Source organism: Vidua chalybeata, chromosome 3, assembly GCF_026979565.1.
Source record: "Vidua chalybeata isolate OUT-0048 chromosome 3, bVidCha1 merged haplotype, whole genome shotgun sequence".
Taxonomy (NCBI): Eukaryota; Metazoa; Chordata; class Aves; order Passeriformes; family Viduidae; genus Vidua; species Vidua chalybeata.
Window position 1 is genome coordinate 48,630,732 of NC_071532.1, and position 25,379 is coordinate 48,656,110.

At 36.4% G+C, this 25,379-nt stretch overlaps 1 protein-coding gene across 1 annotated transcript in view; it reads right to left on the bottom strand.

Moving 5' to 3' along the window:
- The window catches only part of UTRN (utrophin), a 339,059-nt gene that overhangs the window by 20,576 nt on the left and 293,104 nt on the right, over nt 1-25,379 (bottom strand). Inside the window, exons 62-69 of the mRNA XM_053936936.1 lie at nt 23,139-23,224; nt 17,334-17,491; nt 14,825-14,991; nt 12,289-12,400; nt 5,756-5,892; nt 4,068-4,106; nt 3,762-3,827; nt 246-311 (exon numbers count right to left, since the gene is read on the bottom strand). Of these exons, the coding sequence (XP_053792911.1) occupies nt 246-311; nt 3,762-3,827; nt 4,068-4,106; nt 5,756-5,892; nt 12,289-12,400; nt 14,825-14,991; nt 17,334-17,491; nt 23,139-23,224 (831 nt within the window). The remainder of the gene's footprint in view (nt 1-245; nt 312-3,761; nt 3,828-4,067; nt 4,107-5,755; nt 5,893-12,288; nt 12,401-14,824; nt 14,992-17,333; nt 17,492-23,138; nt 23,225-25,379) is intronic.

The window sequence follows — 25,379 nt, forward strand, 5'->3', positions numbered from 1 at the left end:
TTGGTACACAAGCTTTCCATTTTGATTATTTTTCTAAGGAAAAGGAATGCAGGGAAATTGCTTTAAAATCAACAGCTGATTTGCCAGTAAAAATCAAGCATACACCCTGCCTTTCACCATACTTATTAGCCTTCACTCATACTTATTAGCTGCTCTCACTGGCACTAAGCCATGTGTTAGAACTGCTGAAGATCTTAGCACAAACCTATAATTCCTGAGAGCCGTAGTGAGTCAGAGTTACTTACACGCTTCCTGTGGTGGAGCTGCTGTCCATGAGGAAGGAGCCGTTGGTCCTTTCCATCTGTGCAAGCCTGAAAGGCAGGGAAAGACCACGACTTTCAGACAACATGCTGCACCATTTAAACAGAGGCAGTGGGAAAATCAATTCTACTTAGAAACAGCTCAGATACGGCAATCTTTGTATACATGATTAATAAACTCCTAGATCTTGTGATGAAAACCTATAATCCAGAGGACTTTTATGAGAAACTTGTGCTGTGATTAATTAGTTCTACTTGCCAAACAACAACAAAAAAGTGTATTTTCTCCTTCTATCATAATTATCATTAGCATCACCACAACTCGCATGGCAAAATTAGTTAAAGAGATGTTTTCACAGATGGTTTTCTCTTTGAATTTTCTAAAGCTGGACTAACAAAAGAGGATGAATCCTTTTTAAATATAGCACATGCAACATCTGAAATTATGCTCGGCAAATAATACCACACTGTGGACAGACAATTCCTGTAAAACAGAACAAAAAGCAGTATAATTACAGGGAATCGTTGCCTAGAGTTCCTCATTTTGGAAGCAATTAATCTAAAAGGACCAGATTATTAGACTGTATATACGAGGCCACACAAATCTTTAAAATAAAAGCAGAATTTTTCTATCTATTCAGGTTTCCAGGAAAGATGTACCTTATGTACATAAGAGACATAGATAAAAATTTAGGAACACTTACTGCTCTATGCCTATATTCAACTGCACCAAATACAGCTATTTCCTTAACTATGAAGATATCTTAATTTCACATATATTTTTGCAAATGCATTATGCATTACTATAGACATCTTCAAACTTCCTTTTCAAGGGAGTGTGCAAGGCCCTAAAGAACAGGGAACTCTGGTGACTTATTTTAGAATGGAGCAAGTTTGCCCTTCCCTACATTTGTTAGTATTCCTGAGGTCGAAGAAGAAGAATAAATGAAGGCACACACTGGATGTCATCTTGTTTGTCTATTCCACCTTGGCTGGGGTGGAACATTGTGCTCCAGCATCTTCCCTGAAGGAAAGAGAATCTCTGAAGTGACTCAGGAGAAATCAGATCATCTCTGCTCTAGGACATCGCAAACAAATCTAGTCCACAGTAAGCAACATGCTTACAAGTGACATTTATAAAGCTGCTAAGCTTAGCATCTTTAAATCTTTTGATGAAACATAATTTTAGAAATTAATCTTCACAGTCCCTTTATCACACAGGAAAGCAGCACAACCCCCATTACTTTTAAGAGAGAAGAGCCTGCCCTGTATCCCTTAGAGAGTAACAGATATTCCAACTCACAAATGTAGATTACACTATTATTGTCACATTTAGGACCTCCATCATTAATGAGGATGTGCTTGGGATACTATATGGAACCAGCAGATAGCCCTAATTAGGGAGCACAGAGAGACAGGGAAGGGACCCCTAGAGTTGCAAAGAGCCTTCAAGATAGGATAAAAACTGAAAGCTGAGGAAGGAAATTAGAAGCAACTCAGAGGTGACACAGCACAAGAGAACAGGGAGATGGTATCTGATTCCAGGAAGGGGATTTTGTAAACAGAAAAGTGGGAGTTGAATGTTCTTCAACCAGTGACAGTGAAGGTTTTAAACCCTAATATATTGTTTCTGCTGGGCAGTGTCTTATTAGGGAAGCCCTGATAATATTTCTTTAAAGATGTTTAGCTGAAAAGACCAGGACAATAAAAAAGATTTACTATTGTATATGCAACATATACATAACAGATTAAACTAGAAAGGACACAATAAAAATTATATGAAAGACACAGAATTATGCCTTCTTTTTCTAGATTTTATTACTAGAAGAAAAAGCTGTCTAAAAAAAATCTGTCTAAAAACAAGTTTTAGACAGATTACCTATGAGGCAATTAGTAGGAAGTTTTCGATTTTGCTAAGCAATGTTGGCACATAACAGGTACAGATTTAGGTTTGTATCCTGAATAATAATTCAGTACTGCACAGTCCACCTTCAGCTAATCTCATCCTAAACCAAACTGGTAAGAGGTGAGGGGCAGGAGATGGAAAACAGCTATTGCACCTAGGATCTCCACTGGTCCTTAATGAGAGTCCAGATTTTGAGCTTCATCTGGGCACAAAAAGCCACAGTATTGTGGCACCACAGGCTGAAAAAAAGACACAGGTAGACAGAAAATTCTTTCATCTCTCTAGAGAAATTTAATTTGTTTGGTTCAATGTTTTGGTTTTAATTGATCACAACATGGCCGAAGTTATGGAATCAAAGACATGATGAGTATTTCATATGAATGACATGTTTCAAATAACTGAAAAGCTCTGTAATGACTTTGTATGTCATTGTGCTATACTACTAATGAAGGATGAAAATATTTGCTGTTGGGGGACAAAAAAAAAGTAGGCTGACTGTGGGTAGCCCTTCAGCTTTATTTCCTGCCCTATTTTCTCTTGCTTCAAAGATCAAGTGCAGCATATCCTAGGCATTTAAAAAACTGGTCTGAATATTTTTAAGGTGCCCATAAATAAGAATGCTATTAATTTAAACATGCACTCTGAATTTTTATTCAAAGAATGAAAAAGCTAAAATTGTTTTCCAGTTATAGAGATCAGATACAAGAATAAAGCCACCCAAAGAAAAACCTAGACAGTTCCCATGGTACTTATTTTTGAGAGGGTGTCTCTGGTTATTCTATCGCCATCATCATGCCCTTAACTCCAGGTGACAGGAAATGGCCTTGAGTTGTGCCAAGGGAGGTTTAGGTTAGATACTACAAAAAGTTTCTTCTGTGAAGAGCAGGTCTGGTATTGGAATAGGCTGCCCAAGGAAGAGTTGGATCCACCTTCCCTGGAAGGGTTAAAAAGGCATGTGGGGGTGGCACTTGGGGACATGGTTTAGTGGTGAACACAGTCATGCTGAGTTAATGGCTGGGCTTGATGATTTTAGAGGTCTTTTCCTGCTTTAATGATTCTGTGATCACCAGCTCTGAATGTACAGGAGTGAGTTAACAAAACACAGAGACATTGAGATGGACTTGGCATAACAGACATTTTATCACAACAGGACTAGAGTGGCCCCACAAAAACCACAACATGAAACATCTGTAATTACTCTGCTAAAATCCAACAGCAATGCAGAGCATCAGCCTATCACAGAAGAAAACAAAACCTTGGATCTAATATCCTACTGGTAAAACCTATCTATAGAACAAGTTCAGTTTATTTCAAAGGTTAAAAATGAAGAAAGAAACCAATAATGGCACTTTTTTGAAATAATGCAATTTTGTAACAGCTTCCATTCTGTATGAGAGATGACAGATTTAACACATGTATTTTACTTTTAATATGACTGTAATAAGAAGCAAATGATTTAAAAACATTTGACTTACTTCTAAATACAGAGAACGATTTATTTTTAATAAATAATATCCAACCAGTTGTGCGTATTAAAAACTGCAGGAATCAACCACAAAATGCAATGAACTAGTGAGAAACCATGACTCTCTTACCTAGTAGCATACTGTTCTATCCTGGAGTGTGTGTCATCATGAAACAGCTGTGGAGACTGGGAAGGACTAGTTTAAAAATAATAATAAAAAAATTAGTGGTGTCTAAAGCAATTAATGATATAGACAACATTATTTTTAAATCAAGTTAGACTGATGACAAATAAATACATGCACAGTATTCCCAAGGGCGTTATTGCTTTGGGTCAGCCATGCCCTATACTTCGGACATCAGATTAGCTGCAACTGGGCTAAAAGAAAATAACTGGCAAATGAGGCTGTCCAGATAAAGGGGTTCTGTATACTCACTCATATTGTTCTGGCCACATACTGATGAGAGTGATAGGACTGTAAGGAAGACACAAAAAAAAAAAAAAAAAAAAAAAAAAAAAAAAAAAAAAGGAAAAAAGAGGGAGAGAGAAAGAATGAAACTATGAAATAAAAACTTTAGTACCATTTCAGCAAGAGAAAGCTGGAGAAACACAAAATATTTTAAACAGCAACCCACCCTGAACAAGTAACAATTGACATAGAAAAGAGACAGCAACAAATACTGCCACTTATCATGGAGAGACGGAAGACTGACATACACACTTAATTTTGTTACATAAAAATCAATTTTTAAAAAAATCCAAATCAGTGTTATTGATTGAACCACAGTTCATAAACCATAATAAATTCATTTAAATTCTGCTCAAGAACTAGAACTTCCATTTTAAAGTAAACAATAAAATGTATTAAAAAGAAGTGGGGTGCAAAAACCCCACCAATAAACCTTCCCCATAAGTCACAGTTATCAATGCTTCTTTCCGTTATGCATAAAAATAATGAGGTAACTACATATTGTATTACATTCTAACACTTGAATAACTATAAAAGATTTTTTATTTTCTGTATTTTTTTATTAGAAGGAATGTATTACTGAGTTTTGCCACCTTGCAGGGTGGAGAACCAATACCAAGAGTTTTCTCAGCATGGTGCTGACAATTTATCTCACACATATTTCCCACATGACTGGACCAACAGAATTTTATCCTGACCTGTGATTATAGTTTTATCATTTCAATTTCTGGCAACATTGGCAAACTTTCATCACATTAAAACAGCTTTGCTTTCCTGTGCTGGTGGCAGCTGAAGACTGCCCTGGTGGGTAACATTTGAACGTGCATTGCTTCCTTAGAAGCCAGGCTATCAACCAGGCAGTTTTCAGATTACTTCCTCCTGTCTCTTAAACTGCTAATGAGAAGGTTTTGTTTACTTATTACAAATGAAAGGCACAGCCCTATAGTCATGAAATCCCTCAGACTGTGGCGCTGGCACTGAACTGCTGCGTGAATGCAGAGTGTCTTTGCTGAAGGCTCACATGGGGGCTGTTGTTAAGTGGTGCTGTGTTCAGACAGTGCAGCAGTGCCACAGACTCCAGGATGTGAGGGACAGTCAAGCCATGAAACTAATTCTAGCACCCTGTCAACACATCTTAATTTTTGCTCTTGTAAGAGTGTCTTTTGCTGACAACTGTCAAGTGAGTAAATAAAATGGAGCACTTCTGTCAGCGCCATAAATAATACCATGGAGATACTGAGAGTGCTCTCTCTGATTAGGCACCAATATTTCTGAAGTCTATAGGACTCTAATTACCTCAGAAATTTCTAATTCCAGGAATTTTGACATAATCAAATAAGCAGTGTAGTTCCAAAAACCCAGTGTCCTCAAAAGTATTCTCTGTAAAATAGCTATTCAGCCCCTGCGAAAATTACCTGCTTTGTCCTTTACCATGGACATTGTAAAGTCCATGGCTTTATAATACAATGCTGCTAAAAATCTAATCTAATGTTAATTTAAAAATAATAGAGAAGATCTGCAAATAATGTGAAACAATACAGAATAATATAGCACAAGGCTCTGCAATTGTTGGCTATCTTTTGAGTTTCAGCTTTTTGTTTCTGATGGAACAGGCCAGTGACTCCAGAAGCCACTGCTCTATAAACCAAGCTTACGTCTCCAGGTTGTCACCCTCCAATACTGTTTGCACAGGTAAGTAGCCAAGTCGGGGATGCTTTGCAAAATACTTCTTTGACCGGAATTTATTCTTCAGCACCTTCGTGAAGTCCCGTACATCTTCCCCAGATGTTGTCTAAAAAAAAAAAAAATTCAACATTGCTAAATAGTGCTGATTTAATGTCAATATTATTGATTAATACTGCTGGTACTGTCCTGAAAAAGAATACAAGGAAGAACTTTAAAATTTTTAATGTCCTGAGATACAGAACAATAATAATACTAATATTATGCACCTAAATAATTAGTATTCTGCACCTAAAAATTATCTTCTACTGGAAAATAATAGCAAGGCTTCAAATTCCCAGCAATAAATACATCTACCAATTACTTTATAAATTAAAGGCAAACTGACACAGGTTCAAGTCTTAAGCTAAACATTTATATCCAGTCTTAAAACCAACAAAAATTCAATTTTCAAAAAAAAAATTAAAAGGGCAAAAATCAATTGGTAAGGTATAGCCCTTACTGCCTCCCATTCTAGACCTACAATAGAAAACTTAACCACAAGATGGGAATGATATGTGCTAAACCATTCTCTGCTGCACTAGCCAAGATCTTCATAAGCATTTTCTCCAGTTACCAAATCTCTTCCTATAGGATTCTGCCACTACCTGCAATATTCCACAGTCAAAAAAATGCAATGATGAAGTCGTGGCCAGTGTATAGGCACTGTTCAAAAGCACAGGCAGGCCTGATAAGAACAATTAGTGCCTGAAGTAACAAACTCAGATTGATTCAGTGGTCTCCTTACTACTATAGAGTAAGATTAGGACATAGATTACCCATAAGATTCTACAAGTCTAAATTTACAAGTTACAATAAACATCCTCCATCCCTCCCAGCAGCTTTTTTTCTCGTCCTGACTGATGCAACCTCTTCTAAAACTGGTAAATGCTTAGCCCCATCCCTCTCTGCTCTATCCCTGTCCACCACCCTGTCCTGAGAACAAAATTAAAATTTATTCAACTGCTTTTAAGAATCCCTTTAAGCAGTGATAATCACAGCAATAATGGCAGCACTACTTTGGTAATACTATTCAGCTAACTTCTATCACAAAAGCAGGGATACATACAGGCATAACATACAAAGCAAAAATGGCAATAAAGAGATCTGCAGGAAGAAACAATAGTATACAGTCTGCCTTTAAAGTGTATGTGCTCAGACTGTGCTGAGTATTTCAATAGAACATCCCCTTCCAGCCAGTAATATTGAGCATTTTCTCTTGCAACTGCAGTAAAGAAAACATGGCCATTCACCTCCAGAATTACCTGAAGATTTGCAACAGCTTTTACAGACTTCCAGTCCAGCCTCTGTAACAAATTACAAATTGCATACCTGTACCCTCTGCTTCGGGAGAAGCCTGTTAGCATCAAAGGATGCCAAAGCCAATGGACAGCCATGTGGAAAATAGACAGGAAGACTTCACTTTTGTCATCTTTTTGCCAAAGTACTACAAAAAGGCCTAGAGGCAGGTCAGGCAAACTATTTTCTGCTGTCAAAACCTAAAAATACTTCTGTATTCATCTATGTATTTTAATGTATGCATAATATATGCAGTTACAGACTCTGTAATTAATTTTAGATGAGCAGTAAAAATAGTAAAACAAACTGGTGTTGGTAGGAGCTTCGCATATGTGTCTTTAAAAAGTAGACAACAAACAGAGCAAATTTGTGACCAAGGGTTGTTTGAACCCCTCAATTTTAATAAAAGTGAATTCAGGGAGGGTTCACAAAATCATTCTCAAAAAGCATCTCTCCAACCACTGCACCATCCAAAGAAGGAACATAAAGCCATGCAAAGGGTTGCTTACTTTCATGCAACAGTAACTTCAACAGATGGAACTCTGCCCAAAGGCCAAGGAATGAAAATTTCAATACCTACACATTGTAGAAATAAATGTCTACTGAGCTGCCAAACTTTTCCTCTGGTGTATTCTTTATTTGGTATGACAACCTGATTTGCAGCAAGAAGACTAATATGACTGTGTACTGACTGAGCACTGCAAATACTAACCAGTGAAATCTGAGCAGATTTGAAATAACTATTTTAATTTACATGCAATTAAGGTGCAACTCTGAAAACTGTTGTCGATTTTTTTTTTTTTTTTTTTGGCATATAACCACAAAATACAATCCAATCCAAAATCATGTGAAGGGAGATGTACTATAACATTTTCCTTTAAAAAAAGAATAGCTAGGAGCTGTTTTGTAGAATCTATCTTCTAAATTAAAACTAGCAGGTACCTTGTACACTTCCTTATATCATGACATCTTGGCTATTTCCACACAAATCAATAGTACAAACAGCACCATTGCTACAGAGCTACTTCAAAAGCAAAGAAAAAATACTTTCCTTCACTGAAAATCCAGTCCAAAGACCATGCCTTCAAACTGAATTTAGAATTTCAGTTCTTAGAGCAACAAAAAGTTCAGGAAGAAACATTTAATATCCATGGCTGCCACACACAACTAAAAAAACATCGTAACAATTGAAAAACTGGTATCAGTGCTCTTCAATACACCAGCCAGGCACAAAGAGTTATAAGCAACAAACTAAGATACAATTACTTGTAATCCAATAAAAAATTAAGAAGCCAGGAAAGCAGTGGAAAAAAAAAATGTACATGGTGAAATACATTTTCCATACATATCTTAAAAACCCAGTTGGTGTATGCTTTCAGTATATTGGAGATAGAAAAAGTATTAATTGGTAAAAAAGCAACACCAAGATTGTAATAAAGTAATTGTAGAGCTCTGAATTACATAACATATAAGAATTACAATAAATATATGAAACATGAATAAATAATATAGAATACCTATAATACATATATATTAAATTTTATTTATTTCTCACTATTCTCTTTTTCAAATGTAAGCCCACGTTCTTATTCCTTTCACTGCACCGAGCTATGTAAAAGGACTAGTCTGCATCTAAGTCATCATTCTCTTAATTACAATTATTATAGCTAACACAAAACCAACTAGCTGTTTTAATATCCACAGAGAAACTGATTCCCAGAAAAGATGTGAACCTCCCTAATGTATGCTGTCATTAAGCCCAGCCACATTAATATAACACAAGTGCCACTATTGAGAGGATTTCCAATTCAAAAAAATCTAAAAATAAACTGTGTAGGTAGTTATGTAGAACTACTCCCAAATTAGATGCTAGGAAAATTTAACAATATTTTTACACATCTGTGTAAAATTCTACATTAAAAATTTTATTTTGCCATTTTTTCAGACAAAGGTTATGTAAAGGTGAAAAATAAACTGGAATAACTTTGCATTTCTGCTACTTAAGAAAGAATTATGTTTTCACATGCTTCTCACACCCATCTCTAAATCCTGGATGAAAGAAAAGACATAACTGAAGTTATTATAATGATTTTTTCCCTCAGCATCAAGAAAACTAAACTGCAAGCTAAGACAAATGCAAAATGGCATTACAGATTAGAATGCAGTAACTACACATAACTATGAGGAGTAAATGGCCCTAATCTGAAATTATGAAGCAATTCTTACCTAAAGCAAATATCACAAAAGTCATTACAATAGAGAACATATTTCTTAACCCATTCTCCAAATTACTTTAAATTTGACAAGAATTTACTGTGCTTCTGAGAAATCCCTTTATACCCTACACGGAACTGCTCACCTAAAGACAATTAAATGGTCTTCCATCCATCTGTGACTAAGCTCCAGTTCTAAATGTCAGCTTAAGTAATGGAAACACTTTTTTTTCCTATTTATTGCTAGTATTCTTGATAAAAATGTATTAATATACATTAGCAATAAGAAAGTGAGGCTAGATTTTATTAATGCAGTTTGATGAGTATATGCATTTGTACTCTGCTTTTCAACACTGGCCAAGAAAACAACATTTTAACACAAACAGCCTTTGAATTCAGTTGAAAAGGCAGGGTGGACGCACTCTTCCTGTTCAAGCTATTGATACTGTAATATAATGGATTCTAAGGAACAATTCAGTGGCATTTGGTGGTTTTATTTTATTTCACAGACCCCAGTCTATGCTATTTTTTAGGCATTATTCCATTTAAACATATAAGCTATTTTAATAACTGCAAAAAATTTTGCAATTCTTGACTACTGTATTGCATTTAAGGAGTTCAATATGCAGCGAGGTTTAGCAACAAATTAGTATACCTAGTATACCAACCAAAGTGCATTATTACAAATAGTAAGAATAAATAATACAGGACTCTTTTCATGAAATCAATTCTTAATTCCAGACTTAACCCAGATAAGGCTAGTTAAAATAGTTTGCATATGGGTACTGATTATGGAAGTCTAACAGTCATCTAAGTCTGTTAATATAATAGGTCATTTCTGTTTACAGAAATGGCGGTTGTAGAATGTATTTCTATCAGGAACCAAATAAAATTCCAGCTCTTCATATTCAGCTTCCAAATTAACCAGGGTCGGTACTGCACCTCTGATTTTATGCATCACCTGAATTATATGCCATTTCTTTTCTTCTGCTCTACTTAAAACTTCCCCAAGTTCCTTCCTTTTCTCCTTTTTACACTGGCCTTTCATCATTCACTCTAATCAAGAATGTCATTTTACTCCCCTTATTACCCCATAGTGGAGTCGCCTCATTCCTCCTGTATTTCATGGAAAGAAGGGAATTTTTCCTTGTGTTATCTTATTTTACACCTAATATTGCTTTAAAACTACATTTTTTTTTCTGCAGCAGTAACAGAAATTTTCATTAGAATATAAGCCATCCCTATTTCCAGGGACAGAGAGGATTCCAGCCATTTCCAGAATATGTTTTTCAGTTTGACAGCCTTTACTCGTAAATGAGATGGCTCACGGTTACACAGTGTGAACTTGTTTAACAAGAGCTGAAAATTCATCTTGGATATCAAATCTGCTGCTTCAGACAAAATCTGGAACTCATCAGAAATATACCATCATGTTCTAGGGAAAGTACAATACTCCACACCAGATGTAATCTGTATTTGACTAACTCAACAGGAAGGATATCTTATCCTGCAGACCAGCAGCATTATCTGTTTCAACACCCCTTACTCCTCTGTTTCTGAATTTTCTGCATATTACAGGCATTAACAAAGAATATTTCTGTTCCATTAAAGATGAGGTTTATAAGGAGAAAAAAAAAATCAATTTTTAATGATGTCTAATCATAGACCTCCAAATCCTGAGGTTAGAATAGTCATGTGATAAATTATAATAAACATTAAAACCAGCTGAAAAACCAACAAATCTACTTAAAAAATATTCTTCAGAGTATTCCCTAACATGCCAATTTATCATTAAAATCCTAGCATTTGGTTATAGAATTAATGAAAATACATTAACATTACTCATTTTTTTTCTGACCATAATGAAGTAAAAACACTACTTAATAGAATTTGAATTCCGTTACAGAAAACATGCCAGACAATAAAGAGGGAAAACACATGTAGTAAGTCCAACAACTACAGCAAAAGAGTCAAATAACTCAATGAAATTTTGCTAGTAGAAGAACCCACAGAATCTTGTAACAGTATTGAAAATTGGCTCTGTTGAATCAGCTCTAGTTGCATTCTGGTCTGAATTTTTCTGAGCATGCAGATCTTTCACCACTGTTGTATAGAACATATATGAATTATCCTATTAATTAATTTCTAAGGTAAAATTCTTGACTACAAACAGCTATCTGATAAAAAAAGCGTGAGCGGCATTTGCATGTGGCAACCCAGCCGCTCCTTCAGTTAAGAAAGACTCCTAGGAATCTCCTTAAAAAATGTGTTTGAAACATCATTAGGAAAATACAGTGTTATAAAATTAATTTTTGTCAACTACTGCTGATAAACATCTCACACCATTTCTGGTTAGAATCTTCACACCATTTCTGGTTAGAACCTATCAATTCTGTTTATAGTTTTTTTTCCAGCTACACATCGATTTTTAGATATCCCAGTAAATAGCAATTACACAACAGAATGAAACAGTCTATTTCTAGCCACATTTTCATGAAGCAAGGAAATGCTGGACCTGAAAACCCAGCCCCCTAAAAATATTAATGTGCATTGCTAGAATATTAAATACTCTTTGCAATACAAAGAGCATTAGTAAAGCAAGTCCTTTTTCTCTGACATGTCCTTGTCCTTATCGTGTGTGTACATATGTTAGTATACAAGAACAGCAGTTACTTGTAATATTCAAGCTTTGTTTTACCAATCAGAAGTGGAGTTTAAGTTTTCTCAGAGGTGGATACTGCTACCCATTTCTATAGAATCCGAACACTCCCTACGTAAAATCAGCAAAACCTGAAAAGTTCTTCATGCCTTCCAAAGAGAAAGGTAGGAAGACAAACCATATTAAACACATGTAAAAGAAATCTTGGCTAGGTAACAAAGATTATGAAAAAAAAAAATTAGACCTCAAATCTGGGTTATTATTCATTAGAAACACTGAGTAAATTGGTACTCACAGGTATACAATACTCCACCATTGGATAATGCAATTTATGCCCCTTTGCTGTGCGGCCAGAAAAGAAACAGCTCTGACAGACATCATAGTTGAAATGTTTTAAGCTCCGGTACCTGTGGGGACATTAAACAAAGTGATTAGAGGTTTACTTCTAATTAAGCCTCACATAGCAAATTACTCTCTGAAATGGGTCACCTGCTTTTCAGCAGCAGCAACATAAGGACACAGTGAGTTTGTTGGGATTAGCTCAGAGAGAACTTTGAAGTGTGTGAGTGTGCACAACCAGAACATGGCATGGCCAACACTCATCATGGCTGCAGGCCCAAGGACAACAGTGCCACTGCAGCAGCTGCAGGGGACACAGGAAATCTGCATGCCTCTTAGTCCACAGAGCCTTCCTACACTACACACCTCACTGGGTATTAAAAGTTCCTGTCTCCATGTTAATATAGAGAGCCATCTGAAATGCATTACAGAGTCTGTAACTGCATATATCAATCACCTGCTGCCCAAGCAGCTTTGATGCAGAAAATCTTACAGGCATCAGCTTCATTGATGGACTGGGAAGAATTTATAATTTTAAAGTTTTTACTGACTTTAAACTGTATTTCTTTAGTTTTTCTTTTCCTCTATTTATTATTTGTGTGTTAGTGTTTCAGTTTTTATACTCAACAGTTAAATTAAAGGTTTGTTAATGATTTTGATGCTCAGAAACTCGACACACATTTCAGAAAATTAAGTTCTCAAGAATTCATAAATTGTAAGAATAATTTAAAATTCAGTTAAAAATATACAATTATTTGTTTACTTTTAGTTCATTTTTAAGAGAGTATATGTATAAATAGGCTAAAAAACTTCTACAGTATCCCTTGTACTAAATGTAATCACTGGGAGTGTGATTTATATATTTAGACTAAATCAAAAATTCAATTCCAGATTGCAGCCACTGTTTCTATGCTATGGTTGTTTTGACTGGAAGAGGTTATATCATTTGTATGAAACTAAAATGAGCTAACTGAACCAAATTGAATAGCTACCAAATACTTAAAGCTTAAATTAAATTGCTTCCTGAGAGCAGTTTTCAGCACCCATCCACATTTTTCCCCTGTTGAGTTTTATGTTTTGTTTTGCAAGAGAATATGTGTCTATAAATGTAAAGGTTCACTTTAAAAGATGCTGATCCAACTTGTTTATAATCTTTTCTCAGAGCCAGTGCATTAAATGGCTACATTTACCTTCTGCTAAGACACTAGATGCTTTTGTTGTTGCAGATCTCTAGCTTCATTGTAGAAATTATTTAGAATGGCCCATTCTGAATGGATCTTTGTATTCTTTTCTGTCTCTCTGCCCTCCTACACATAGTACAACTTCGACAACTATAACATAGCTGAACTAGAGATTTGTCACTCTATGCTTCCTCAAACAATAATAAAGACGGGAACACTTAGAGGATTTCATCTCCTTTTAAGACAGGCAACAAAGTTTGATCAGATTATTACTTTTGCAAATACTCACATACCTATATTTATAATAAAAAAAGAAAAAGAGGGTTGCTAACTCAATCCTGTAAGATTGACTAAAGCCAGAACTCCTAAAACTAGGCAAGATTAATCTGACCTCAGGATTGATATTATTATCCTCTAAAATAACAGTAAGATGGAGAACAGAAAGCATGATGAACAAAAATTACTCACCTGCCTGGATACCTAAAGAAAAATCTTAGAAGCACTTACATGATAGACTGCTTTATATTTTTCCTAGATAATACATTAAACTCCATGACCATGGAGTCTATGATAAAGCGGAAAAAGTCAGTTATGCTTACCTTTAGCCTCTACTGCAGATTTTGGAGATGGGGGTTGCATCACTTTATACATTGGAGCAATCAATTTACAAATGCTTGTTAGTCATAGCAATACTTACTAAGGGTACCAACTACAGTTTAGGAAAATAACATGGAGAATATTCCCTATGTAACATTTTCTTTTAGAATTCACACCTTTCTTTGAAAAGACAAAAGTTAAGAGTATGTTCAGGGACATAGACAGGGACTTTGCAAGTCTCAACACAGCAACATATCAGTGTTTCTTTTAAGCAAGGAAAGATTGATGTTGAAGGGTGTTTTATACTGCCTGGCATAAGTTAGTTTTTGAAGCCTTATGCAGGAGAGCAGAGAGAGAGTCCATGTTTTTTCTTACTGATCATGTCTCATGTTCTTTTGATCTTGTGCTTACAGAACACATGGGGTGTACTTATACTTCTCTTGCTATCTCTTGGATCCACCAATCCAAAACCATCTGATGACAGCCCACCCTGTGCCTCTGACAGCCACAGGCACACTGGGTGTCTAACAGTGGCACTGCATGAGCCAGAACTGCACTGGCTCAGGCCACACTGTGGCCTCACCATGGGTGACAGATCCCATCTTAAAGAAGGAAAACAGTGGAAAAACAGACAGGAAAAAACTTCACTTGTTGGAAGTCTTAAAAATGTGGATATTTTAAGAGAAACATTGCACCTAACACCTCTCCTCTTACCTAAATCCAACAATTGGACACTCCTTACAGATGTTGCACTTGGCCTGATGTTTTGCTGTTTCTGCAGCTGCCACACGGTGTAAAACTGGTAACCACACCATAGACTGTGGTTCTAAGCGCATCCAATCAATGAATTGCTTTACAGTTATTTCCAGCTTATTGTGGTTCTGTGGAGAGAAAAAACCCACATCCAAATTAAAAAAAAAAACCAAAAAACAACACAATAACAAAACAAAACAACAGACACCCACAAGTATATTTTCCTTAGAATTCTATGGAAAAAAGACCACAACAACCTGCATGAATTCTCTCCATGACAGTTTAATTCAAAACCATTTACAGGATACAAGAAATAACCTCAATGAAAATGAAAATAAGGAAAACAAGTCAGTAAGACTTTAGAAGACTAAACAGCTGTGATAGAGTGGACAGATGGTAAGAAAGATGGAGGACATAGTACAGAAGTAACAGACTGTAAAGTAAAGCTGTCTTTCAACTGAAAGGACTTGAAAAGTAAGTATGAGCACACTCTGCAGTTCAGACATACTGAAGACATGGTTATCTTCTGAGTTAAGATTGATGACAAAATGCTAAAAGTCAGTAATGTTTACATGTGTGTACTGATTTCCCCAAGAGTCGTCAAGTTTTTATTGTGTTCTAAGCCCACTGTGTTCTTTCCAGTTAGCATATAAAATATAATACATACACACAATAAACAAACACGCAAAAAACAAGAAAGGAATCTGCCATTTATAGCCAGTTACTGCAAGAATATATCAGAGCTAATGTATTAACATGATTGTTTAAAAAGCAAGCAAACACACTTCCACATTTTCTTTAAGTTATAACCACCAGAGGAGCCTAGCTACAAAGGTATTGTATTCATCAACTTTTTCATCAGCAATAATAAAAGAGCTCAATATTTCTGAGCTCAATGAAAGTATTAAAATAAAACTTAAAATGAAAGTTATTCTTAAATGGAAACACATGATGGAAGGCTTCTTAGCCTACTCATGGTCTAAGTTCACTTTTTGGCAGTAAGAGGGAGAAGCATGAAAGAAAAAGTGTTTCTTTCTCACCAACAAAATACTTGTTTTCACTGGGCTGAGATAACTGACATGCAGCTGCACATTTTCTCTATGCTCTCCTAACCAGAGACTGATCTTGAACTACTCCTGTGAGATGAGGGATTGCAACCTCATTATCAGTATGACTGTAATAATATATCAAGTATTTAAAGAGTATCTTGCTAATACCCCCCCACCCATAATTGAATAGCATGGGAGATGGGATAGATCCTTGAGGGACATAAAGGTCATTCTTCTGTCACACAGAAAGTCTGTGTGAATAAATGAAAAATTTATCTCAGTATGACTCAAACCTCTCAAAGCCAGTAATAGATAAGTCAAGCACCATCCCTTATTGTCTGAAGCAGCAATGTTAAAACATCAGGGGAAGCTTTAACTGGTCAAAACAACTTCCGTAAGTATCTACCAAACTATTCATGACCTGGACAAACACACTTCTAATCCTAATTTCTTGAATCCAAAAATGAATCTAATAGTTCTGGAAAAATAGCCAGCATAATTGCATTTTTCAAAGAACTGGAAAAAATGTAGAAATCTCTATGAAAGAATGGCTAAATAAAATCCTCTGAAAGTTCACTAAAATATTTAATGTTCAGATCAATAAAATCAGAAATATCCAAATCAGTAATTTGATATAAAACATGGTGCATTTTTAATCCATATACAATTTCTGACAATGCTCAAATCAGCTGCTTTCACAAAAATTATGCACTGAAGTAGTATGGCTGTCACTAGCTAACATTTGGAGCCTTAGGTATCCTCGAAAAAGTCAGAGTTAGTTGTGTTCCATTACAATATTCTGTTTTTAATTCTCATCTTCTTTAAACAGACAGACACTCCTTGCAGCCTCATTAACCCCCTGCATGTAGTGTGGAGCTTCACAGCAGGCTGCAAGAGCTTTATTCCATGTTCTGATCTGTTGCATAGAGGCTCGCAATATAAAAAAGACTATGCTTGAAGTTCCATGCAACTGCAAGGAACATAATGCTAAATAATTTCCTGGTGCACAAGGTCAAAAATTACTATCAACATAATTTTCTTGTTCATGATCTCAAGATCATGCCTTATTCCAGCTGGAAAAATCATGTTGTTCTCACAGCATCAGGTTGCTTTGAACAATGAAAAGCAGGATAATTGGCCACTACAAAATTTTTTAACAGCTTTTAGAGTCGCAAACAGTGTCAGAATCATGAAGATTTATATATTCTTTCGGCGAAGCAAAATCTGTTTGATCTTTCCCAGCTGCACTGTCACATGAATTTCCCATACTCAGTTACAGGAGCATATTCATTTCTGTTCAAAAATCAGCAGATGTTTTTATTTTCCTCTTTCCTTTTTAACTCTGCGCATATAAGTGAATCTGTAAACTTAAGAGACAGTTTGGTTTTGTTTTGTTCCTCACATGAAGGTCTTTATCTTACCTGTTGGAAGCAGCTGCGTACACTGGGTTCAATGTTGCTGCCACCAAAAGCTGCCACTTCCCCAAGCTGTCGCGGGATCTGGATAGCATCGTGAAGCAGAAGGCCCAGCTGCCTCTGGTCACACATTTCTGTAGGGCCTGCCACCTCCTTGAAGAGGTCTGCAACACCAACAAAAGACACCATCTTGTTCCATTTCCATGTACACCTCCTTTCATTAAGTAATGCTGCAGCTCAAGCTTTTAATTTCTGTATTATTGTCATGGTTACAAATGGCCACTGTCCCAAAACCTTAATCTAATCTTGATTCATAGCCATTCAAATGAGAAAAATAAGGCCAAATAAATGAAGCTATATGGCTTCTTATGGCATATAGTGGACAGGAAGGTGATTTGAGGAAGCACAGCTTCACCAGCAAAACTTCCTGCCTGACATACCTAATGACCTTCCATGATAGAGTGACTACATTATTGGACAGGGGCATGACTATAGATGTCACCTCTCTGGACTTCTGTAAGGCTTTTGACACAGTCCCCCACAACATCCTTGTCTCTAAACTCAAGAGAGATGGATTCCATGAGTGGATTGTTAGATGGATAAGGAATTGGTTGGATGTGGCCAACAACAGGGTAGTAGTGGTCAACAGCTCGGCGTCCCAATGGACAACAGTGATGAGTGATGTCCCTCAAGGGCCCATAATGGGACCAGTGTTATTTAATATTTTCATTAATAAAACAGATGAAGGGATTGAGTGCACCCTCAGCAGATCTGAAAGTGACACTAGGCTGAGTGGTGTGCCTGACACACCTGGAGGATGGGATGCCATCCACACCTGGACAACCTGGAACCTCATGGGGTTCAACAAGGCCAAGTGCAAGGTGCTGCACCTGCATCAGGGCAACCCCCAGTATCAGTTCAGGCTGGGAGATGAAGGGACTGAGGGCAGCCTTCTGGAGAAGGACTTTGGGGTGCTGGAAGGTGAAAAGCTGGACAGCCCAGAAAGTCAACCATATCCTGGGCTGCATCAGAAGCTGTACGGCCAGCAGATTGAGGGGGGTGATTCTGCACACTCTGCTCTTATGAGACCGCACCTGGAGTACCAAGCCCAGCTTTGGGGTCCCCAGCACAGGAAAGACTGTTAGAGCAGATCCAGAAAAAGGCTACAAAACTCATAATAGTTGAGATGTTCCATCACTCTGAAGAAAGGCTGAGAGAGTTGGGGTTGTTCAGCCTGAAGACTCCAGGGAGACCTTATTGTGGTTTTTCGGTACTCAAAGGGGCCTTATAAGAAAGCTGGGAGCACAGCTTTTAGCAGGGCCTGTTGCAATATGACAAGTAGTAATGGTTTTAAAACTAAAAGAAGGTAGATTTAGATTAGTTATTAAGAATCAAATTTTTTACAATGAGGATAGCAAAACACTAGAACAAGTTGCCCAGAGAGGTGGTAGATGTTCTATCCCTGGAAACATTCAAAGCCAGATTGGACAGGGCTCTGAGCAACTTGATCCAGCTGAAGATGACCCTGCTCATTGCAAGGCAGTTGGTCTAGATGACCTTTTAAAGCCCCTTCCAAACCAAACTATTCTATGATTCCATGAAGAATGAAATAATATTTAAGATATCCACATCTTATGCTAAAAAACTATGTCATGCTTCAGTTGGTTGGAGACAGAAGCACAATTACTCTGAACTGAAACTGGAAGTTACTACAGGTCAGAACAGGCCATGTGAAATAGCTTAAAGCAAGAACAGCAGCCAGAAAGACAACCTGAGCTAAACAATAATCACATTTTCTTCCTGGATAACCATGTCTGCTTCCATGTACTTTTCCTTCAATGATTCCATTTTCCTAAGGCAGGTGTCAAGCCCTGCAGTATAAATGGATGAACCAGAATGACTGCAACAAAGGAAAAAATTGATGCTGAAAGGGATCAAGAAATTGTTTCCAGACACAGGCACTGAGAAGGAAGATAGCGCTTGTACCTACACTCATAGTAAAGCACTGAGTTAACAGGCCTGTCAGCACTACAGTTATTATTTCTCATGTGCTTTCTTAGCATGTTTCTTTGATTGGACAATTTTAATTGTTAAAATGCTCAGCTAAAAACGTTAATGTTTCTGCCAACAATTTTGATTTATGAACTCTGTAGCTGTGTACATTAGCACTCAGTCAAGAGATTAATCTTTTCTGAAAACATCTTAAATGCTGAGTTTATCTAAGAAATATTTTTTAATTCTGTGATTTGTACAAATTACAGAAGAAGTGGAATGAAATTATTATGTTCATTCCAGCTGGTTTTTATAATCTCCTTTTGCACTCAATGGTTGGCTTGGATTAAAGCCCCAAGTAATCTTAAAAGAAAAAGAATCAATTTATATTATGCCCTTACTTTTTCATGTTTCCCATCAGAACAACCACCAATAAATTAGAAATAAATGGCATTTGAAAATTCAGTCTGACTGTGTTTCTGATCAAGAAAAAGACAACCTTTGTTCAGAAACACTCACGAGTAACTCTTATTACATGGTGTAAATTATTTTGCCCTTCATTTGGAGCAACTGGCAAGCTTTGTCAGTGTGCTTCAGACAGTCTGGGCACAGTTTTTTTCTTCTCAAAGGAGGTGGAAGAAGAAGAAAGGATCTTCACAAAAAAAAATCCAGATGACTGAACTAATGTTTAGATTTTATTGTAATTTTCTCACCCTGTCTTGCCTTGTCAAACAGCAGCTACAGCATCTTGTCCACTCAGTGTTGAGAAAAAAAAAAAAACAAACAAAAACAACACAGACAGAATTAGGGGACAGAATTAGTACTGCACAGCTCCTCTTGGCAATCCCATATCCTGGCTATCTTCTTCAGCTGAGGATGGGACAGTTTTTCAATTTCTAAGAGTCAGTTTAAAAAAACTGATAGTATATTAAAAAAAAAAGGGGGAAAAATGGTCTTATTCTTTCTGTTTGCATCAGTCTGCAGTGGAAACAGGCCAAAAAAGAATAACAATTCATTAGCTGCTGGAGCTGGGAGGCAGTAATTTCCTAAGCCCTAAAACTTCAGGGCTGTGAAGCTGGTAAATAGAGGAAAACAATGCGACAGGGAAAAGTGATTAGGTAGGAGGAAAACAGCAAGTACCTTTGAAGAGCTCAGTCTCCTCCAAATCATTTGTTTCTTAACACTGGCAGCTGTGCCAGAACCAAAGACTGTCCAGGTGCAAGGAGTTCATGGATGGTACCCTCTTTTCCCAAACCCCTCAATGCCTTCAACATGGCACACAGGAGGAAAAGCTCCAAAACTGAAGGCATGGAAAATGAGAATGCTCTTGTTATCTGGCCTACCTACTCCAAATAACCCATGAGCTATTCCCTGGCAAAGGAGGCATGGCAAGAACATCTCTCAAGTGGGAGATGGAGGAGAGCCTGTTTTAGCTCTGACATGGAACACCCAGGCACCCTACTCACCACCAATAGGAAAGAGACTCCATACATCATCCACCAGCAACCTCAAAAGCCACAACCACTTTTAAATGAAATTTGTTAACGTGTACATACACACTAAAGGAGTTTCAACAAAAAATACATTGATATAAAGGTTGAACTGTATAAGGGACTCTACCAAAGTACAAGAAGAATGACTGAGGAAGCAGAGAAAAGATTATTCAGATCTGAGTTGTATGACAAAAACAGAAACCAGGAAAAGAGAAATCAGTTAAATAAATTCAGCCTCACACTAGTATTTTGAGGATTACAGCCAGTGGGACTCTGTAACTTAGCTGGACAACCTGAAAAAAAAAGTACTTAATGGTTGATAAAGAAAGGGATACTTGAAAATATTGAAAAGTTTATTGAATTACTATCAAAAGGATAATAGGATAGTTAGTAGAAAGATGTCCACAACCCACATTTTATGTTGTATTGTCACAAACGGAATGCACATTCTAATTTTTTTTTTAGTTAGTTCCAAATGGTTTGAAAATTTACAACATAAACATAACAGTAAAAAAAACCCCACCACATTCCAAGGATGTTGTACATCACTTGAAAACTGAACTGCCTAGAAAATGAGATTTATTAAGTAGCCCATCTTTTTCATCTCAAATCATAACGATTTTACACATTAAATGACCCAAAAAGCTACACACTGTAAAAAACTCCATACAGGTTTTTTTCTGTTTCTGCTGCCAGTTTGGACTTTGGGTCTTAGAAACAAGTGTAGAGTGAAGTACACACAAACGCATTTTTATGTAGCTCACAAGTGACCCTCCTTGTCAGAAGAGAAAGCAGAGAATAACATGATTATGGCCAGACCAGGACATGAGCCTCAACAATAGAAGAGCAGCCTGAGATGGCTCACCCCAAAGCATAGATGTAAGCAGCCCACAATTACTGAATTACTTTTGCGAGTCCATTTTTATTCTCAGGACCACTCAGGCATGTGCTTGAAGTTAAACATGTCTTAAATATTTTCAAGAACAGGCATTCTTTAACTGAGGCTGCAATGTTTCCTCTAAAGCAATTGAGACTTTTAATTACAGTTCCATTCTCATGTCATTCCTGAAGTCTAGACTCTTAAAAAGAAGCTTAATTAATTAAAAAAAAAAAAAAATCACAAAAATTTCTCTGTCAAAACATTTTTTTTAAAATGTGTCAATGGAAAAGATCATGCCTATACCAGAAATGAGCAATGAACATACAGTCTCGAGGAAGGCTGAACACTTGAGCAGCAAACATTCTGGTCAAGAGTTTTACAAAAGAATTACGGGTTCATCCAAAAGTTTTTAAAACAAGAAAACTTGCTTATTTTAGTGCCAACTTCTCTAAGAAGAGTTTGCCTCTCCAAGGCTAGCACATTTTTGGCACAGTCTGTGCTCTGCTGAGGGCTCTAACCACAACCATCCGATGGCTGTCACTCTCGGAACAGCCTGCAACACCCCAGAAACTCTTAGAAGAAGCAGCCAAAAGGAGAAGCAAATGCCAGGAGTTGGTCCAAGAAAGGGAAAAATTAAAAGGCAGGCATTTAGTAATAAGCACCCATATTTGAAGATCCTGGTTTTTTTCCAAGTGACAGACTTTCTTGAAAATACTCAGGAATTCCATTACAATTTTCACTTGAGGACTGAAAATACAGTAGATGTGACAAAATTTCTCTCAACAAGAGATGATTAGTATGGTATGACAAAAATCAAAAGAACCAAAAGAGCTTACACAAAAAAAGTCTGTGACAGCTCGTGCCAGAGGACCCCAAAACACTGACTTCAAAGCCACTGCAAACCAAGAACAGTACCTGACACACTTCCTTTGTTAGCAAAATTTCTTTTGGATTGAAGAGTTCTTCTGTGACAATTTTAAGGTTCATAAGGACAATAAAGCTAACAAAGATATAAAAGCCTGGCACATTGATCAGAGCAGGAGTTACAACAAAAAGGATGCATTATCTGACTACTAATTCTCTGCTTCAAGAGTGCAAGCAACTACTTTAATTTCAGATGTATTTCAGGTTGAAGTTACAATCACTAGGTACAAAAGTCTTCTGAGACTTATTCTCTACTAATTTTTTTAGGACTTCTCACAGCATCCTTCAAAGTCCATCTTGTTGACATAAATGATGTAAAATCTGTAGCCACCATCAGCTGCCATTTTAATATTACTACTAAACACAAAGCAACAACATAAATATTAATCTCTTTTACTTACTCAAAAGAAAACCACCTTGCACCAGACATGAGAAATGTTTTACCACAAATTTTGCTAGGTGCTTTGTCATTGTACATGACTTAATTATATAGAGAATTCTGTAAAAGAAATTCTTCCTTACATCTGTACTTCTCTTCCAGAAGGCCCTTAGAAAGAGACATCAAGCCAATTTTCAGGGACTGCACTCGAATTTTTCCAGTTCGGCCACTGAAATTATAAAGACAAGACAATTTAATACAGTTTCATTTTATTTCATTCCAACTTAAGTCTATTATATAATACAAAGACATTGGAGAGCTATATTTCAAATACACTTCAGATCTCAAAAAAACCATTAACACTAAAAATCACATAAAGAATTCTTCCCTTATAAAAGCTCAGTTTGCCTTCCAAGTGGTTTTACATGTCAAAACAGCTTGTATTGCTACAAAAGAACAGACATTTAGCTCTGCAAAGTTCTGAAAGTAATTTATTAATGTGATACACACAGAAAAAAATACATGAGCACACAGTAGGAAGGCCTGTTACTCAGTGTAAAACACAAGGACTGTAAGATGAAACCAGCTTTTGACATCACAGTAATTAAATCTCTTTTTCCTTTTTTTTTTTTTTTTTTTTTTTTTTTTTTTTTTTTTTTTATGTTTAAAATGCTCTGACATACACAATTTTGGGACATAAAGAGGCAATGCACTAATTCAAAGATTTGGAGCTGTCATTCTTTTTAAGCAATGTCACTTCCGGCTCATCTTGTCCAGCATGACAAAAAGTATGTCCAAACCTAAAAAGCAACTTGATAACAGAGAAGTAGGTACCAAAGCAAGTAAGGTTAAGCCTGCAGGGCAAATGTTCAAAAAGATACTAAAACAACAAATCCAGCTTACAGGGAAAAGGAAAATTTTAAAGTTCAGAAGATCAATGCAGAAATATATTCTTAAAAATTCTTTCTTTCTTCAAACATGAAAAAAAATATGACACATAAAAAAATGAAAAAAATTATGTCTTTAAATGAGATGTGGCAAAAATATCTTTAAAATAGTTAAACTCTATCTATTACACACATAAGGTTAGCTGGGTCTTTCACCAACAAGTAAGATAACACTAAATTATCACCTCAAACTTTACTTGGGTCCTGTCTGCCACACAGAAGTTATATATACTTTAATTACTTTTGAAGTGGTTATTACATATCTCTTTCTATCCTATCCATTCAGCATATGGTCTGCTGTCTGATTTACTTCACAAATGTTGTGCTGAATACAAAATTATTAATTTACTCCTGGGTTCTTGATAAATTAGCTAAGCAACTTACAAATATTAGTGCATTTGTCTTCACAACATCATCAAATCTAGCAACACTAGGAAGCAGTATCTTCATTCCATAAGACAGAACAGAGGTACAGAGAAATTATTGCCAAATTAATCAAAAACATCTATTACTTTTACTGTCTAGTTGAAAAATCAGGACCCAATTTTCCAGAATGTTATAAAAGTGCCACCTTTTTATATATTCAAGCTTAGCTTCAAATTACCTCTTTCAATCACAGACACTACATCATTCTGGCAAACCTTGCCACTTAAATGGCTCATTTTACACCCTGATAAAGTTATTTCCCTATTCCCTCCTGCGTATGATTGTTTGTGCTTTAAATTTATATTCATCAGGAAAAAAAAAAATGAACATTCATTTGGGTTTGATTTAACTCAGGACTGACCAGATCATTTGTTTATTAAAGACAGAAAGTGAGACTTTGCAGCTAAAAGATGAGGACACAAATCTCAAGGCTTCAAGCTTTTCCTGATTCCAGGTTTTTTCTGTAGGATCTTTGAAAAACTTCTTTCACACAAAGAGCATTTTCTCAATAAATTAAACAAATAATTACAAAGCCGGCAATATTACATTTTTCAAAAGAGTAACACATTCACCCCTAGCCTTTTTCTTGGAAACAGATAATTATTAGGACTGTAATGTCATATATACAGTAAAAAAACCCAACACACCAATGCCAAAACCAAATGCCACACACACGCCCTCTCTCCCCCCAAACCCGTAGACATTGTGGTCTGACATTGCCAAGCCAATGGTTTAAGTTTTCCCATCTTAGTGAGCTACAAAACCACTGAGATTAGGAGGGGCCTCCAGAGACCAATGCCCCTGCTCAGTCAGGTAGAGCAGGTTTTCCTGGATCATATCCCATCATTTCAGTATCGTCAAGGATGGAGACTGAAGAGCTTCTCTGAGTAACCTGTGGCACTGTTTGATCACTCTTACATTAAAAACCTCTTTTTTTCATATGTTTAAGCAAAATTTCCAGTGTTCCAAGTTGTGCCTGCTGCCTCTTGTCCTGTCACGATAAACACCACT